General features: G+C 43.5%; 1 protein-coding gene across 7 annotated transcripts in view; it reads left to right on the forward strand.

The window, feature by feature from the left end:
• The first annotated feature begins 3,847 nt into the window (after positions 1–3,847).
• The window catches only part of IWS1 (IWS1, SUPT6H interacting protein), a 27,914-nt gene continuing 12,635 nt past the window's right edge, over positions 3,848–19,126 (forward strand). The window contains exons 1-7 of one of the 7 annotated variants that reach the window (XM_019503732.1): positions 3,848–4,069; positions 5,675–5,790; positions 14,265–15,074; positions 15,114–15,441; positions 16,465–16,663; positions 18,300–18,357; positions 18,735–18,835. In XM_019503732.1, the coding sequence (XP_019359277.1) occupies positions 4,036–4,069; positions 5,675–5,790; positions 14,265–15,074; positions 15,114–15,441; positions 16,465–16,663; positions 18,300–18,357; positions 18,735–18,835 (1,646 nt within the window). In that variant the 5' untranslated portion in view covers positions 3,848–4,035. Of the gene's footprint in view, positions 4,070–5,674; positions 5,791–9,812; positions 9,841–9,871; positions 10,024–13,167; positions 13,290–14,264; positions 15,442–16,464; positions 16,664–18,299; positions 18,358–18,734; positions 18,836–19,126 lie in introns of those variants that run through there. The other 6 variants (XM_019503733.1, XM_019503737.1, XM_019503731.1 and 3 more) reach the window with 6 other exon arrangements.

Raw genomic sequence — 19,126 nt, forward strand, 5'->3', positions numbered from 1 at the left:
ATAATTGCCTATGCATTTCATTCATTTACATGTCTTTGTGCTATGAGCGCAAGTCTAAGACTTCGACTTTTTCTCTGGTCTCTGTTAGGTGGAGTTTGGACCCATGCTAGAAGGCGTTGTAGAATATGGTTTGTATCTACAAACAAATAACTTGCCATGTGTGTAACCATCATATGCTAACCCTGCCTGGAACTTAGACTGTAATACAGCTGTGGCATGTCTGATGTATTCCACTTTCATGGGTACACACTACATCACTCTCCCTTTTCCCTACTTTACATTTGTCCCTCCCCACTTGTCCATTAACTTTAAGGCTCAAATATTTTGAAAGGGAGGCTAACTTATATTTGTCTGTCTCTGCTAGGGTTGCCAACACTTCAATCTATTCCAGGAGGTTTCCAGAATGGCAACGTGTCCATGACAGACAAAATGAATGTGCCTGCATACTTGAATACATCAGTTATGGATTATGGTGCATAGACTTCACATCAGGAAGGCAAATGCACATGACTCTTACATTTAGAAAACCCACTGGACTACTGTATAAACCAGATTCAACATTTAACATTTATTTTAATGAATGCCCTATCACTTATCTCCCAGGTAACTCTCAGCAGTTTCCTGGAGATTTATATCTAATTCCAGGAGACTCCAGGGCAATCCTGGAGGGTTGGCAACTCTAGTCACTGCCACCCTTCATTTAAGATATTATAGCAAGCTGTTATGCTCCTCTAATACAACAGGTTGTTAAAACAACAGGCACATGGCACCATTCAAAGTAAAGGCACATGGAAGGCCACTCAGAGGGTGGAGGGACTGTGCTGATATTGTTTTAGTAGAGATGTGGGGGGGAAGAGCAGTAAGAAACAAAACCAATACCAAAAAGCAGAACAGCAAAGGACATACTCTGAAAAAGCACTTGGAATGAGGCCCACAGAGAAGCTCTGGGAGCTTCTTGGCTAAGTGCTGTCTGTCTGCAGGAAAATCTGACAAGCTGCTGTTCTTGCTGTTTGATTCTTGCTGTGTTCAACAAAACAAGACAAGGTATGCTCTTGGTAAATAAATAGAATTATATCCAAGTAATGCCTGATTCTATTGCTAATATAGCCCCCTAATGTGAAAAACTCATAAAATACAAAATTTTGAGGCATTACTCGGGTCAAAATGGTCTCTGGAGTGCCTAGCACAATGGAGCCTATTGCCACTACTGCAATAAAAGTGATTAATAATAATTAAATTTATTGTTTCTTCTCTGTCATAAATTCTAAAATGCTTCCAGCAGCCAAGAAAAGTATTTTAGTACCACTAGCCCTATGACCCTATAAAATAGTGCTGTCCTGGGAACACAAGGTAGCAGAGGAGAAATAAAAATGCTTAACATGTGGTGCAAGTATTCCAGCTGAAAATACCGCAACAACTGTTGGTTTGGGGTTTTTTTTTGAGTGATCACAGATTAATTTGTTTTTGTACTACGGAAGAAAATTAAGATGTCTTATTTTACATGTGTAAGCATGGAGGCTACTATTCATAATTTTCAGGACAACCATATACAATACCTGTATTCATCAGCCTCTCAGTTTTAGAATTACCCATCAAGATAGGCAATCATTAATCATCCCTAAAGCTGTAATGTAGGCATATGACACCAATGAGCAGCATAATTGTATTTGGAGTATACAGATATTAAAGTGTTTTATAACCACTGAAAAAGAAACAGATCTCTCTGTCCTTGTTGTTTCTTCCAGGCAAGGTTGTCCAGGCTGATTTTCAGTTCATTTTGCAACTTACATCTGGAAAAGCAGTCCTATGCGTGAACTAATTTGAACTGGAACAGCAGGTAGGACAAATCGGTCCTTTTACTCACTAAACCAAGGGTGTCAAACACAACCAGCTCCACAGGCCTGATGAGGGGTGCCTGGTCAGTCTGTGGGCTGGATTGGGTCCACAAACTGGCCTCATGTGCCAGCTGCAGCCTACAGGGACACCCTGTGCAGGCACTTTGGACTAGCCCATGTACTGCATGCAGCATGTGGGGCTTGTTTGGGGGTGCATTACACATGGTATGCAGGTGCATGCTGCATACAGCGCCTGCACCAGCCTGGCCCAGAATGTTGGATCTGGCATGCGTGGCTGGTCTGTGGGAGTGATCTGGCCTGGCTCTTGATCTATAAAGCAAGGCCATTCTGGCATGGGTGCTGCGTGCAGCTGAAGCCCCAGACTGGTCTCAGGAGCTGTGCAGCATATGTCAGCTCCAGCCCCAACTTCATGGGCAGCCCACACCAAATGGTCTTTGTATATGCCATGTAGCGTGAGGGGCTGGGGTCATCATCCATGCTGCATGTGAGTCAGAGTCCTGTGTGTAGCACTGCAGGCTGGATGATAGGGCTCTGTGGGCTAGATCTTGCTGAGTAACTGTGAGGAGCCTGAGGTGGATGAAGGACTAGCCAGCAAGCATAGATGAAATGTGTTAATAACCTGTGGTTATTATTTGGGTTGTGAGTTTATGCTGGTGCCCTGTGTTCATTACAAAGCAGCTTGCACAGGCATGTAGGGCAGAAGACAGAGCTCCTGACAGCTGGTGCAAGGCAGTGAACCACCCGGCTACAGATTAATTACCCCTTAGCTTATTTCTTGACCAATGCCAGCGGGCGTCTGACCTGGGAGTTGCTGGGGGTGTCATGCCCCTGACACACATTCAGTCATGGGCTGTGTACTGGGTTAGGCAAGTGCTTGGACAGGCGTAGGGTTACCATTTTCCAGGGTCAAAAAAGAGGACCTGGGGGAGGGGAGCCAATGGGAGGCAGGGAGACGGAGGGGGATATACCTGTGCCCTGCCTTGGCTCCTCGCTCCTAAGCCCCTGCCCCACCCCAGCCCTGCTGGTGCCCGTCACTCCTGACCTACAGCCCTGTCCTCCTTAGCGCTGCCGGGGCCCCACACTCCCGACCCAGAGCCCCGTTCCCCCCGCCCTGCTGCTCAAGCAGCTACAGCCAGACCGCGTGCATACATGCGTGCGCCCCCCCACAGGGCCCACACGCAGAGCACGTGACCCCTGACACCCAATCACCTTGCCCGCTACTCCCAGCTCCACGCATCCAAGCTACTGGTGGCTGGGAGAAGCGGAGGCAAAGCAAAAGCTGGGGCGCTTGCTCGGATTTTACGAAGCCGCCCGGAGATGAGGGCAGGGGGCCTAAAAAGGGGACATGTCCAGGAAAATCTGGACATATGGTAACCCTAGCACAGAGTGGGGAGGGGCAGGAAAGCAGGAATTGCTGTTATACCAGCAGTGATGGGTGCTGAGCAGCCCATTCATGGCCACCTCAACCCTAGGTGGGTGTCCAGGCTCCCTGCCTCCTGGGGGCCACATGTGGGAGGGAGGAGTGGACACTCATAACCACGAATCCTGGTTTTCTCTGATAAAAAAATCCCCCGATTTTCGGATTAAAAAAAGTAACTCAAAATCCACATTTTTCCATAATTAAAATGAAACACCACTATCTATATATTTATATATTAATGGCCTCATTTTGATTACAGAAAAAATGTGGATTTTGGGTTACTTTTTTAAATCCGAAAATTGGGGATTTTTTTTTTTAAATCAGAGGAAAGCAAGATTCTGCTGATAACCCTCCTGGGGGCAGCACGAGACGCTCCAGGCCCCGCGCATGCTGCGTGCTGCTGCTCTGCGGGCAGGGCCCGTGCGACGCCCCCTATAGCTAGCGTGGAGCGCAGGCCGAACAGCAGGGCGACGTCACTGCTTCGAGGCATCGCGAAATCTCGCTGGGCCGCGAGAAGAGCGCCCAGCCGTTGCTCCTTGACCCGCTGCGTGCTTGGCGCATGCGCAGGGGCTGCCTCCGAGGGGTCGCGGGAGGCGCCATTTTGGGCCGGGCCAAGCCGGGAGGAGGGAGCGCCGGGCGCTCGGGGTGTCCGCGCGGGGCCGGAACCGGCGTCCAAGGCACCAGCCCGCGGAGTCGGGGCCCCGCCCCTCCGTCCGCAGCGCCGAGTCCCGAGGGGGAGGCGGGGCCTGGAGGCCAGCGATGGAGAGCGACTACTACAGCGGGGACCAGTCAGGTAGCGGGGGCGGGGAGTGGTCCGGGTCTTGACAGGCGCTGCCCTGTTCGCGGCAGCAGCGCGAAGGGTCCCTAGCCCCGCGCGCGACCTGCCCTCCGCCCGCCGCGGTCGGGGAAGGACGTGCTGCTCCCTGAGCCCGTTACTGGCCAATCAAACAGCCGCTTCCTGCGCGGCGGGGGGCGATGCGTGCGGGCCGCCGGTTGGCGCTGTGGCGGGCTGTGCTGGGGGCGCGGGAAGGGCCTGAGCCCCGGAGCACACAGGGCCGCGGTGTGGCCGCCTGCCGGGAGCAGGTCCCGCCGCTCCAGGTTGCAGAGAACGATGTGGATGATACCTCGACTGACAGTAGGGATGTTTCCTACAGTGTGAGCGCAAGGGTTGGTTGAAGCAAACTAGTCTGCATGGCCCAGTTGGTGCTGCCAGAGTCAGCGCGTTGCATCTTTGCCAGGCTCCTGATGCATGTTACCCAGCACTGGCAGGGTGTTTTCTGAACTAACCTAATACCTCAAGTTCTTGGCTAGGCAAGGCCACGCAAGACACAAAAATCTTATTGAGTCTTTCTGAAGGCATGTCTGCGCTAGGGGGAGAAAGGAGTGCTTCTGCAACCTGACTATTCATGTGCTTGAAAACCCAAGTGCAGCTAAGGCACAATAAAACTGCAGCTTATATTGATTTCAGCCAAGCCTTTTCAAATGCACTGCTGTGTGTTAATGCACCTCTTTCCCAGCGTAGTTGGAACCCAGCTTGTAGGCTGATGCCTCTGTAGGCTTGTTAGTTAACCATATTATTGCTTTGGTTACAATCTGATGCTTTAATACAGTGATTCTTAACCAGGGAGCTGCAGAGGTGGAGTCTGCGGGATGAGGAGGTTGTCAGTTGGCCCCAAGCTGTATTTTATGTGGTAGTCCTGGCATGGGAAGCAGCAGAGCCGTCTTTGGATGGTGTTGGGCAGACTAATTAGCCCTGCCAAGATTCATCCAGGTGCTATGCTGTGGCTATATTACTTCAGTTTTGGAGCTTACGTGTGCACAGCTAGCTCAGGTGTCTACAGCCTGCTTATCAAGTGGACCAGGAGGAGGTAGGCTCTGTGACTTTGCATGGCACTGGTAGGTTGTAAGATGTTGGGTTGGGATGGATAAGATGGGGAAAATACAGGCTGTGGATGTGAGAGGCTGGGAATCACTTTTCTGACACTTTCATTAGCATAAGTTTGTGTCTTAAGGACAGCAGTTTTATAATAACTTAGTAATCAAATGTTGTGTTAATATTATCATATTAACCTAATGGTCACAGTATTTGTTTGTAAGCGGTTCTGTGAGCTGTCTCTTAAGAGTAATGGGCACATCTGTGGCCTTCTAACTTCTGTGACTGTCGTCAGAAGAAGTAGACCGAAGAGATTTATCCAAAATGACTGATTTCTAAGAATATAGAGAATGAGATTAAAATCTTTCTCTCGCTCTCAACTATGCATTCTAACATCATCTTAATTTTGGTACCGTTCATGAGTCATGCTTATAGACTCCCTGGTCCTCGTAACTGTCAAAATATTTTAAATAAAGAAAATGATGTTGAGCCTTAATGTTTTTTTTTTCCTTTAATTTGGAACAGATGATGGTGGAGCTACCCCAGTTCAGGATGAACGGGATTCAGGGTCTGAGGCTGAAGATGATGTAAATGAACAGCATTCTGGATCAGACAATGGAAGCATAGAGCATCATTCAGAGGTATCACAGAAATATTTAGTTTGATCAAATGAAACATATCTTTGTAGTTTGGCTTTGAGTGATAGCGGGCTTTACTCTTTTAATGGAGATTGGCTTAATGTTGGGTTTAACCAGACTTTAAAACAGCCCTGCAAAACTTTGCTTGCATAGATGGTCAAAGCAAATACACTGTTTACAAGGTGCTTCTTTTTAGTGATTATCATAATCATGATTAAAGAATAGATTTCCATTTTTTTTTTCTTTTGGCTTAGATTAGTAAAATTTCATGAGCTTTTTGTAATGACGTGCTGAACTATCTTTGTGGATATCACTTTTTAGTGTGGCTGTAAATATTAGAGCTGTGTGAAGCTTTGGTAGCTGATTCGATTCGGAGGAGATTTTCCCCAATTCAGCAGCCAAATGTCTGAATCCAAATTGAATTGGAAGCCTCTGAATCGATTCGAAGATTTAGCCATAGACTATACAGGCAGGCACTAGGCAGGAGCATCCGGACAAGCCTGGCTGGAGCCGGCGGCCCCGGGAGAAGCTGCAGCTCATCCTGCTGCTCCCCAGGCTGCCCCCCACCACCACCACCACTAGGGTGAGGCAGGCAGAGTTGGCATCCCCAGGAGAAGCCGCAAGGGCTGGGGGGATTGAACTGGGAACTGGGGGAACGAACAGGGGCTTTCCCCCAGCTCCCAGTTCGATTCTCCAGCTCCTGGCGTAGGTGATGCGTTGTGGGTGGGCATGTTCCCCTTCTGAGACTGGCTGACATCTGTGGGCAGTCGCAGCTCGCCACCCCCCTCGCTGCCACGGTCACCTGCAGGTGGTCTCCACTTGCCATCGCCAACACTGTCACTGCCACCTGCGGGCGGTTGCCGTGTCCCTCCAGCCTTGGGAGGTATGAGTCGTTCATGGATTCCTGTTCTATTTCCCCAGTTCCTGGTTTGATTCCCCAGCTCCCCGATCATTTCCCCTAGCCACTGCAGCTTCTCCCAGAGCTGCCAACTCAAACTGCAGCTCATCCAGCTGCCCCACCCTGCCAGGGCAAGGCAGGCAGTGCTGGCAGCTCCAGGAGAAGCTGCGGGGGCTGGGGGGAATGATTGGGAGCTGGGGGAATGATCAGGGCCTGGGGGAACGAACAGGAACTTCCCCCCAGTTCCCAGTTTCATCCCCCAGCTCCCACAGCTTCTCCCATTGCCTGCCTTACTCTGGCGAGGGAGCCACTGGATGAGCCATGGTTTGAGCCAGCAGCCCTGGGAGAAGCCATGGGGGCTGGGGGGAATGATCGGAGAGCTGGGGGAGGGAGCTGGGGAATCGAAGCAGGAACCGAACTGGGAGCTGGGGGGAAAGCACCTGTTTGTTCCCCCAGTTCGATTCCCCAGCTCCCGGTTTGATTGCCCCCATCTCCCAAACATTCACCCAGCCCCTTTGGCTTCTCCCGGGGCTGCCAGCACTACCTGCCTTGCTCCAGTGGGGAAGCAGTCAAATGAGCCGCAGTTTCTCCCAGTGCTGCTGGCTTGGGCCAGGACTCCCCCGGCTGCTCCCACCAGCACTGCCTGCCTGTATAGTCTATGGCCAAATGATATTCGGTGCTGAATCTTCTCAGATTCGGGCGAATCAAATCACTGTTCCTCTGAATCTCACAGGCTTAGTAAATGTGCTTTTTGTATTTTAAATGCTGGTTTTCAGGGGTGTGTAGCAGTGCCATAAAGCTTTGTGTGCTGATATTTAATTATACAAGGTAGAGGGTCAAAAGGTTTTTTTTTTTTTTTTTGTTTTTTGTTTTTTGTTTTGTTGTTGTTGTTGTTTTTGTTGTTTTTGTTTTTTACAATAAATAACAAAAATCTCCTGATCTATTTTTAAGCCTCTGAATAGATACGTTATGCTTCACAGAAGGGAGTGGGGGAGAGAAGTGCATTTATTGTGTATCGACTGCTGCATGATAATAGTTTAATTTGTCTATGCCTGTCCTATGGTATAGTTCTGTTTTATTCAGCTGTAAGTTGCCCTGTTTTAGCTCTCACTCTACCATGAAGTAGGAGTAGACATATGAAATGGTTATCACAGAGCCAATGATGTGGTACTTTTTCCTGCCCCATCCCTTCTTACTCCCTTTTTTGTATGTCCATATCCTATGGGGGAGGCATGATGTTTGCTGTGTTATGTATGCATCATCATGATTTTCTATCTGTCAGTGCCCTTTTTTTTTTTAAATAAGCTGCATTGTATTACTTGAAACCCACCGAAGAATCTTTGCTTGTGAAACACAAGTCATCCATGTGAACGTTTAGTACAGGTGCCTCTGGGTCACCAGTTCTCTCTCCTTTATTTTCTCCTTTGGAGGGCTTCCATAAAGGGTGTTGAGGTGACTGGCTCGTGTGGGAATGGGAGAGATGCATGCTACAGCAGAAGCTATGTGCGTAGAAGGGAAACACTGTCAGGATCCAGAGCAGCTGCAGGAACAGAGCTTGCATGTAGATCTCCTACATTCCCATGCTTGTTTTCCATGGGCTCAGCACTATCCCTTTTCCCCATTCCTGATGGGACAGTGTGAGGGAATTCTGTGTTAAAGAACTGTCTAAATGATACGATAGCACTATAACAGACTGAAAGACTTCCTCAACTCTGGTGTGGAATGCAAACCTGGTCTGTTTCTGCAGTAAAATTTACTGTGTTTAATTTCTGCATATTATTCAAATCCACAGTGTACAAAAGAGAAAATGGAACAGATGCCTACTTTAATATTTGAAGCACAGATCTTTTTTAAGTTGAATTGAAATATAAAATGAAGTTTGGTATGCCTTGTGTGGGAGGGGGTGTGTTTGCTTACTGCAGAAGAAGCCAGTTCAGAAATTGATGCCTTCATCATTCTTACGGAAGAGTCTTTCTTTGACTCCAGAAGTAGGAATTGCTTTGCACTTATGCCAGAAACAACCCCTAGTCAATCTTGCTTTAAATAGATATTTGTTCATTTGAGCTGGAGAGTCACAGGTAGCCAGATGTAATGTTAGTGGCATCACTTAGTTGTGTACCCTTGGCTACAGAAAGTGGCATACCTTATCCACTCTAATCCAGTGGGCTGCTTAGGTCTAAGTAGACCTTCAACCTCTATAGAGGGGGGGAAGTTTGAGGGCTTGTGTAGGAGGAACACATAAATAAAAATTACAAGTTTTCTGAGAGGGATGGCTCCTGTGAGTGCTGGATGAAGAGCAGATAATGTGTTATGGACTGACTAGTGTGTTTTTCCCACTTCTGTCATAATCTAAAAAAATTCCCATTGTGAGCAGGGAAGATAATACTAGAGCCATTAAGCTTTTAATCTGGTATATGAATATTGAATTAATCATTCCAGCTTCTGTATATTCTTGTGGGATGTTTGCATTTTGTATTATGTTAAGGCAGGCATGGGCAAAATGCGGCCCACGGGCCAGATGTGACCTGTCAGGCCATTCTATCCGGCCCACAGGATCCCTAAAAAGTTTAGAAAATGAATATTTATCTGCCCCGGCTGCCTGTCATGTGGCCCTCAATAACTTGCCAAAACTCAGTAAGCGGCCCTCCAGCCAAAATAACTGCCCGCCCCTGCATTAAGGTAATTTGAGATCCAGTTTAAGTATGCAAACAGACTTTCTTGTTACTCTGATCATCAGTTTTTAAGCTACCCGGTGTCATTAAATAACATTAAACATTGTAACATCAGGCAGCAGCATCCTTAAGTGATCTTGTTTGTGTGTGCTGCAGCCTAAGAGTTAAGCACAATGTGGCTGTTTGTATATTCCTTTGTATTTTGAACACAGAAAAATACCTGTCATCTCATTTCGGACAAGACCTCCAGTGCTAGATTTTAAAGCTGAGGCTCTAATATTTGTGTAAAATTAAAAATCACAAATGTATCTTAATATATTTTTCCTGTAGTTTTAATTATTTTTCCTGCAGCCTCGTAATTAGGGATGTAGTTCAAATTGCTACATGCAGTACTCCTGAAAGGAGTGACTTTTGGTGATCTACCTCTTCTTATATCTTATTTTCTTTATCCTTAGGAAAGTGTGGGAAGCATGACATTCAAGGGTAATAAAACCTTTTGAGACAGCCTTATCAGATAAGTCTATTTAATTACTATTTCGTCTCTAAATTAGATTTTTTTTAAAAAAATGAACAGACTGAGGTTTTTAAACTTTCAAACTTTTTTTTTCCCAGGTTCTTAACTTAAAGAAAAGGGGGATCCTGAGGATTTACTTATGTAGGTCTCAGGTATGTGGGTTTTTCTTTTCTACAATTCTTTTCTGGCTTTCCTTCCCCCAATCCCATTTTATCTATAAATATTTTCCATGATGTCCTTATCAGCTCTGATTTAGCCAAATAGAATTAGATAACATACAGTTTTAGTACAGTATTGCATATTAAATGACATTTACAGTGTTTGTACAATTTAGTGCCCAAACCTTATAGTGAGGCCTATATGGAATCTTAATGAAGTCACTGGGGCTTTGTGTGGTTATGAGGACCCATCCTCATGCATTGTGCCTAAGACCATTAATGAAACCACAACAATTCTTTTCGTATTTCCCTTAAAATAAAAACACAAACAAAATAATTTGCCTCATCAACATCTGATATGATTATGTACGTTTGCATATAACCGTCACAATTTGTGGGATCATGCTAGGTAGCAGACATTTTTCTTCTTGTCTTGGTCTGTTATTGGAGGGGTGGGAAAAACATCTACCTTTAACCAGGGGCTGTGCATTGAGGCAGTAACTTCATTTATTACTGTTTCTACATACAGAGTTAACACTGTAAGTTTGCTTTTAAAATATTTTACATCCTACTGTACTAAAATCTGTTATGGAATTCTGTTCAGCTAAAAGAAATAATTAAGGACATCTTAATTTAAAAAGTTTATAGATAAAGAGGAGGAAGAAAAGAGAGCAAAGGAATTAGAGAAAAAAGGGATGGAGGGCAGATACCTGAGACCTACCTGCCTTCGAGGATGCCTAAAAGCTTTTCTTTAAACTAAGCATTTGGAAAATAAAAAATAGAAAAAATCTGCTGTTAAATACATAACTGTCACATAATTTACTTTAGAAAAATATTTAGAGACGAACTGGTAAAAACTGGTTATCTTAAAGTCTAGATCCCAAGTTTGTTGCTGCAAAAACCCATCCCACCCCATTGCTACATACTTGAAGTATAATGCAACCTCTTAATAGAATACTTATAAATAAAGCCCTTTTTTTTTTTTTAAGCCCATATAATTACTTTGCTTTTCCCAGTGTTTTTACTCAGTAAGTCTTCAATAGGCATTGTATTAAAATAGGGTCCAGAGAACTTGGTCAGGATTGAGATACTATGGGGCTATGCACTCTACAAACAAAATTAAAGGTAGTTTTTCACCAAACATTGCACAGGCCAAACAGGGTGTATTTCTTCTTCATTGTTAAAAATGTCCTGGCTCTTGCTGTAGTAGTATTGTTGTAGCCAAAAATTCAAGAGGCACGGTATATTTAATTCTCTCTAACTGGACCAACTTAGTAACAGTGGAAGATGTTTAACAAGCTGTTAGGCATGAAACACCATTTGTCAGGTCTTGGAAAGAAGCAGGTGCAGGCTAAGTTAAACACTGTTTGGTACAAATGGTGATGCTTCTACCCGTATTTAGCTTAGGCTGCATCTGCTTCTTTTGTGGACTGGAGGGAAGGGCATTTTGTGTCTGGAAGCTTGACTATCTCTTCCAACTATGATGTTCCAGTAAAAGATACCAAACAAATCCTACTTCTGACTCTTACTGTCAGTCTGCTTTAACAATTCCTTGCAGACAGTGTTAGAATTTCTGGAGTCTACAATCTGCAATTGCATTTTTATCTATGGCATTCTATTAATATTGCCCTCCAGTGATTTTTCTCTAATTTCTTTCTAGAGTGTTCTGCCTTCCAAATTACCAAGCTGTTTGTAGGTATTCCTGAAGACAAACCGTACCCAACAGCCAGCACTACTGGTCTAACCAAAATGTAGTGTTCTTAATATGTAGTCTGGGATAAAATTATTTTTCTTCCTGATTCCATGTTTGCCAAAGGGTTTCTAAAAGGGTCCTGGCAGGTTATATGGTAATAGAAGTAATCCATTAATATTTCCACCTTTTCTGTGATTTTCCCCTCTCAACATAGTCTCATGCTGCTTCTATCATGAATATTTCTTATTTTCATGATCAGCAGGTCAGTGAAATATGTAAAGAACAATATTTAAGTTTAGGAAAAAGATACAGGGGCTAGTCCATCAAAAGTTCTCTAATCCTCCTTGGCTATAAACCATACCATCTCAAGGTAGGCTTCCTCACAGTAATTGCCATAACATTACCAAGCAAAGGTGGCTTTTACCTTCCTCTCTCCTAGAAGCAGCTTTCTTCCTGATCTTATCTTCCTCCTAAATACAGTGAGAAAACTCATCAAATGCAGCATTCAACTCTACAGATGTACATTTTCCCAGTATGTTGTGGGAGAAAAACCACAACGTGGAGGGGAATAGAGTCAATGTTATGATTAGCAAACACCAAACTTGCTGGAGATGTTGACAGGATGGTCTCAGGACTTCTGGTTGTTAGCTGCAGGAGGAACTTTTATTTTCATAATTTTGTTTCAGTTCTTACTACCCGTTTTCACTAACTGAGCTCCAGTAGCTGTCTATAGAACAGGAAAAATAGGGGTTACTTAAGACACTGATACTAAGATCATCATGCATTTCAAATAGCCTTAAACCTTGCCGGGAGAAAGAACCACAATTGGGGAGATCATTAGTTTTGCTTTATGGCACTTGTGAGATTCAGCAACATTAAAATAGTGAAGATACATTTGATAGCCATGCTTTAAAGTTGTGTAGCACTGAGTGCCATGTTGTTGCTTCATCCTGTTTGGAGCTCTTAGCAGGTTATAGGTTGCTATTTAGAGACTAAAGCATCACTGAAATCTGAGGTTTAAGACCTTAAACATTCTTTTTTTTGTTAAGTCTTTTGATGATGGGGAAATCTGTTCTTAAATCGAGTTTTAAGTTTATGAATATACAAGGGAATGATAAATAAAACTAGGTATCAGAAGTGTTGTTCAGTGTGGTTCTGGTGTAAATGCACTTTGACCCTATGGGCTAAGTCTCAACAACTGATATTAAAACTGTCTCTAGTTCTGAACTGTGGGAACAAAAGAGGCATAGAAAGAATAGAAGGCTAGATAAAGAATGCCACCTCTGAAAGGAATTTAAATGTATAGCCAAGTGAAGACTCGGGATGCAAGAGAGATGATGCGCACACACACATTCTTTGAGGTGCCAAAGGAGAGGAGTCGCATTCTTTTGACTTTACTGTATGTTTTGGGAAGGGCTTGGGCCAGCAATTTTAGATGCTCTGAGTTGTTGAAATGGGAAATCCTGGGAATGGAGGACTGAAAGGTCTAATTGTTTTTACAGGGAAAATGTACTACTTACCTCTACCAGAAAAGTGGATGCTTTCTCTAACAAGAATAAATTAAAACGTAAGGCATTCTTACCCATGTTCATATTTAAAAGTCATCTGAAAAACTTTTTCTAAAAACTTAGCTTTTTTTAAAAAAAGAATTTTTAGACAGATCAGGTGCATATTTGCATTAGTTTATAAAAAGAGGATTTTGTTTCTCTTCTGAAGCATCAAGAATATCACCTTTGTTCTTCTCTAGTTTTGTTTGTGGACCTTCAGATGTCTAAGAATATGTATCAGTAACTCTCAACTTTAAGGACTGATGTATTGAATCTCTTTTATAAAAACAATGTCTTTATCCAAAATGCTGGTTACCCAGTGAACCAAAATGTATTAGTAAAATAGTTTGACTAAGAATTGCTTTCTGTTTCAATTAGTGGCATTTCTTTCTTGACATGTCTTTCACAGAGAAACTAGATGCACAGTATGCAGGTTTAAAAAATAATTAAAAGAAAGGGCACAAGCCCCAATTTTTCCATACTTGATGTACTGTAATACAAAGAATACCAGTAACTAAATGCGAAACATATTCCATAGAAAAGTGACTATCTAAAACCAGACTTTTAAAAAATGATTTTTCGGAGCCCAGCTTAAAACACCATAAAACTGATTTCCCATCTCTTTCCCCACCCTGCCAGGAAGTGCTGAGCAATGACCTCAAAATAAGGTCCCATAAAGTAGTCTTAAATTTCTTTTTTTTTTCTTTTTTTAAAGTCCTGGTTGAAATCTGTGATGGAACAGCAAATCAAAGGTCTCCCTGTTTTAGTATTCTAATGTTGTTTTACTTTTTTAATATTGAATTACTCTGAATCATTTGATAGCATGCTGTGGAAAGCTATACCTATAGAACAGATAGATAGTTCAATTCCTATTTCAGTTTAAGAAATGTTTTCAGATGGCAACACCCACAAATAAATTAAGGGAAAGTGAATTGGAAAACATGAGTCTCCCATTTAATATATCTAACCTTTGCCTGGGATTTTCTGTTTTCCAGAATGAGCACAGTGATGGCGAAGATGATGGTCCAACTAGAGAACATCACATGACAGACTCTGAAAATGAAGATATCTCAAGGCAAAAAGACAGTGATTCAGAAAATGAGGAGCCCTCAAATCATAATGCCAGTGATTCTGAAAATGAAGGGACTCACGGGGGTAAAGACAGTGATTCTGATATTGAGGACCATCCAAATCAGCATGAAAGTGACTCTGAAAATGAGGATGCCATAAATCGCCAAGCAAGTGACTCTGAAAATGAAGAACCTCACAAAGATCACAGTAGTGATTTTGAAAATGAGGAACCCCAAAAGCAACTGGCTAGTGACTCTGAAAATGAGGAACCCCGAAAGCAACTAGCCAGTGACTCTGAAAATGAGGAACCTCAAAAAGTTCATGCCAGCGACTCTGAGAATGAGGAGCCCCCAAAGCACCTAGCCAGTGACTCTGAGAATGAGGAGCCCCCAAAGCATCTAGCCAGTGACTCTGAGAATGAGGAGCCCCCAAAGCATCTAGCCAGCGACTCTGAGAATGAGGAGCCCCCAAAGCATCTAGCCAGCGACTCTGAGAATGAGGAGCCCCCAAAGCATCTAGCCAGCGACTCTGAGAATGAGGAGCCCCCAAAGCATCTAGCCAGCGACTCTGAGAATGAGGAGCCCCCAAAGCATCTAGCCAGCGACTCTGAGAATGAGGAGCCCCCAAAGCATCTAGCCAGCGACTCTGAGAATGAGGAGCCCCCAAAGCATCTAGCCAGCGACTCTGAGAATGAGGAGCCCCCAAAGCATCTAGCCAGTGACTCTGAGAATGAGGAGCCCCCAAAACAACTAGCCAGTGACTCTGAGAATGAGGAACCTCAAAAAGTTCATGCCAGCGACTCTGAGAATGAGGAGCCCCCAAAGCATCCAGTCAGCGACTCTGAGAATGAGGATGCTCCCAGACGCAAACAAAAAATAGAGTCTGACAGTGATGGAGAGAACAGAACAGAGGAAGCACAGAATGACTCTCATCATTCAGATAATGAGCAGGCAGGAGAAAGATTTCATGGTTCTGACAGCGAGGAGGAAGGTCCAAAGATACGGAAAATAGCAGACAGTGATGAAGAAGAGAAAGAGGAGGAGAAGTCAGTTAAGAGAAAAACAGCTATCCTTTCTGACAGTGAGGATGATGAGAAAACACGTAAGGCAATCCTATGTAAATAGTAAGGTTGACAGTGTAATGACCTTCCTACCTTTGGATGGGTCTCCCTGGAAACCTAGTTTTACCTGGGAATAGTTGTAGCATCATCTTGCTAAACCCTTTGCTCTTTATATGTGTTTCTGGATGTATTTAATCACTCCTTAAACCAGGGTTATTTATAACTTTAGGAGAATGAGTTAGTCTAATATGGTTTATACTTCATTAAGAAAACTAAGTTTCCATTACAAGGATGTTTACTATTGGTGATACATGAGCTAGAAAAAATCCAGCTTGAATTCCAGGTTCCAAACTAAGTATCTGAGACTGAGAATGGAAGTTAGAATAACATTTATTTCTTGTAAATTAAGCAGCTGAAACAATAAACATGACCTTCCACAAGGTTGCTCTGTGATCATATCTGCACTGAAAAGAGAAAAATTTCATTTCTTTCTAAATTGTTAACATTTAAAAAGTAGCATTTAAGTTCAGCTGAACTCTAAAAGATCAGAAAAAGAAGTTTCTTTGCTATGTATTTGCTTCCTGTGTTTGACAGCATGTTGTTTTAAAGATGCGTTCATTTTGGTTCTCTGTAGTCAGTGTTATTCTGTGTAGTTTTTAATACAAATGGGAGAGAGACAATGTTGAAAATACAAAATTTGACACTGTGGGCTAGGAATAGTATTTGAGACAGTTGTAACTTACTTCTTCAATTGATTAGATTTTACAATGACAACTTCCTTTTAGAAAAAATGTCTTACAGGATGCAGGAGGATTTAAAAGCACAGTGAATGTTATGTTTTGCATTAGTGCTGATATGGTTAGGAATCAACACAAATCAACTCTAGAAACTTAATTTCAAGTAAGAGGTTGCTGTCAAGGACCTAATGAATTTCTACATCTTTTGTAGTGTGTTTTTTGTTTAATTTTGAATTTTGGGGCTTTTGGCTACAGGTTAGCCATTGGGGTGGATGACTTGTGACCCTCAGTTATATTGGTCAGTAATAATTTGCTTTCTGTTGGCAGCTGCAAAGAAAGTACGAATCATCTCAGATGTGGAAGAATCTGATAGTGATGCATCAGAGAAATCTGGTAAAGCAAAGAAGAATGCTGTAGCATCAGATAGTGAAGATGAGGAGGAGGAGGAGAGAAAGGACGGTGCTGGAAAGAAGAAAGAAGAGAAAGATCTATTTGGGAGTGACAGTGAATCAGGGAATGAGCAAGAGTAAGTGCCCCTAAATATGAATTCCTATGGGGCTATAAATAGTGAGACTTTTTTTCTTGAATGGAAATGGATGAGCTTCAGTTACCATACGAATGTCCACAATGGCCTGAAGAGTAGAATTGTAGGAAGTCCTATAAGGTGGAGGATGAAGAATGAATGGACTATAAGGCGGATAGAAAACTAGCTGGAGCATCGGGTTCAGAGAGTAGTAATTAATGTCTTGATGGCTATTTGGCAGCTGGTATCTCATGGAGTGCCTCCAGTATCCTTATACACAGCATATTCACCAATGGGCAACGAAAAGTAAAGAAAAACTGAGCAGAGGTCAATTTCACTCAACCTTTGCTGGGAATTACTATCTGCTGAAGGTGCAGCATAGGTGGTTTGGAAGTGAAGCGACTAATGGCCTAAAGAATAGAGTCATAGGAAGGAGGGATGAATGGCCTATAAGGTGGATAGAAACCAGTTTGGAGCATCGGGCTCAGAGAGTAGTAATCAATGGCTCAATGTCTAGTTGACAGCTGGTATCAAGTGGAGTGCTGCAGGGGGTGGTCCTGGGGCTGGATTTGTTCAGTGTCTTTGTCAGGAACCTGGAAAATGGCATAGAGTGCACCCTCAGCAGGTTTGCAGATGACACCAAGGTGTGGGGTGTAGTAGATATGCTGGAGGATACGGCTAGGCTTCAGAGAGACCTAGACAAGCTGGAGGATTGGGCCAAAAGGAATCTCATGAGGTTCAACAAGGACAAGTGCAAAGTCCTGCACTTAGGGCAGAACAATCCCATACACCAGGGCAGGCTGGGGGCTGAATGTCTGGGTAGCAGTTCTGCAGAAAAGAACCTGTGTGTTACAGTGGACAATAAGATGAATATGAGCCAGCAGTGTGCCCTTGTGGCCAAGAAGGCTAATGACATACTGGGCTGCATTAGTAGGTGTAGTGCCATTAGGTCAAGGGAAATGATTATTCCCCTCTCTTCAGTACTGATGAGGCTATGTCTGGAATACTGTGTTCAGTTTTGGGCCCCCCACTACAGAAAGGATGTGGACAAATTGAAGAGAGTCCATTGGAGGGCAACAAAAATGGTTCGGGGGCTGGGGCAGATGAGTTATGGGGACAGGCTGAGGGAACTGGGCTTATGTAGTCTAGAGAAGAGGAGACTGAGGGGATTTAATAAAAGCCTTCAACTACCTGAAGGGGGTTTCAAAAGAGGATGGAGCTAGGCTGTTCTCAGTGATGACAGGACAAGGAGCAACGGTCTCAGGTTAAAACAAGAGAAGTTTAGATATTAGGAGGAATTTTCTGACTAGGAGGAAGGTAGAACACTGGAACGTTACCCAGAGAGGGAGTGGAAACTCTATCCTTGGAGGTTTTTAAGACCTGGCTGGACAAATGTTTGGTTGGGATGATCTAGTTGGGGATGGTCCTGCTTTGAGCAGGAGGTTGGTCCCTTCCAGCCCTAACTTCCTATGATTCTAAGGGAAGAAATGGAGAACAGTCTAGTTCTTTCAGATGTTTCAGATATTTGTATCATTGCTTTAGGAATTTCCCAACAAATATGGATCGAGCTATTGCCATGTGCTGTTGAGATATGTACTACAAATGAAAGAGAATAATAAATAAACTACTACTTTTACAGGAACCTTATTGCAGATATATTTGGAGAGTCTGGTGATGAGGAAGAGGAGGAGTTTACAGTAAGTATGTTGTAAACTTTTGAATGATGAATTGGTAGAATCGTAAGAGCTTACCTGTATGTGGAGTTATTTCAGAAAAGCCACTCTTCAAATTTATCTGGATGCCTTGATCTGGAAGCACTTCCATGTATAGGCAAACCCCAGGTCTTTGTTGGATGCAGTGAGGCAGTTTGAATTAAATGGCATTTGAAGTCCTGCTCTTTGGAAAGTAATATCTGTAAAAATTCCTGATGTAGATAAGAAAGTGTTGGCTTAGCTTTAGAAAATAATGTAAAGATGATCTGGAAGAAAAAAGCATATGCTATGTGAGAGAGGAAAATTTGATCAAATACCCAACATAAACTCCACCCACTGATCTGTATTGCCTTTACTAACAGGGTTTCAACCAGGAAGATTTGGAAGAAGAGAAAGCAGAGGCAGAGATGAAAGAGACAGTAGATGATTCAGACTCCGATGATAATATTAAAAGAGGGAAACAGTAAGTCTTTGGGTTGATAGTGCAGAAAATGAACTTTGTTTTTTGCTAAGTGGACCTTATGGACTCCTTTCCATGAACACTTGATATTAGTTGAGAGGCTCCCACGAAGGCTGAAGGGGCTATCTACCAGCCCAGAAAGGTGACAGACCAAATTGTGAAAGTAAACTGAATTCTTGCTAGACCACCAGATCAGTTCCCCTCTCCTTTTCCCTTATTAATCTTTTCTTGCTGGAAGATATTGTGGAATGGCTGACTACTCAACCCTAGTTTAAGCAGTTTGGGTGCTGACAT

This window comes from Gavialis gangeticus, unplaced genomic scaffold, assembly GCF_001723915.1.
Source record: "Gavialis gangeticus isolate Ggan-Ray unplaced genomic scaffold, GavGan_comp1, whole genome shotgun sequence".
Lineage (NCBI taxonomy): Eukaryota > Metazoa > Chordata > Crocodylia > Gavialidae > Gavialis > Gavialis gangeticus.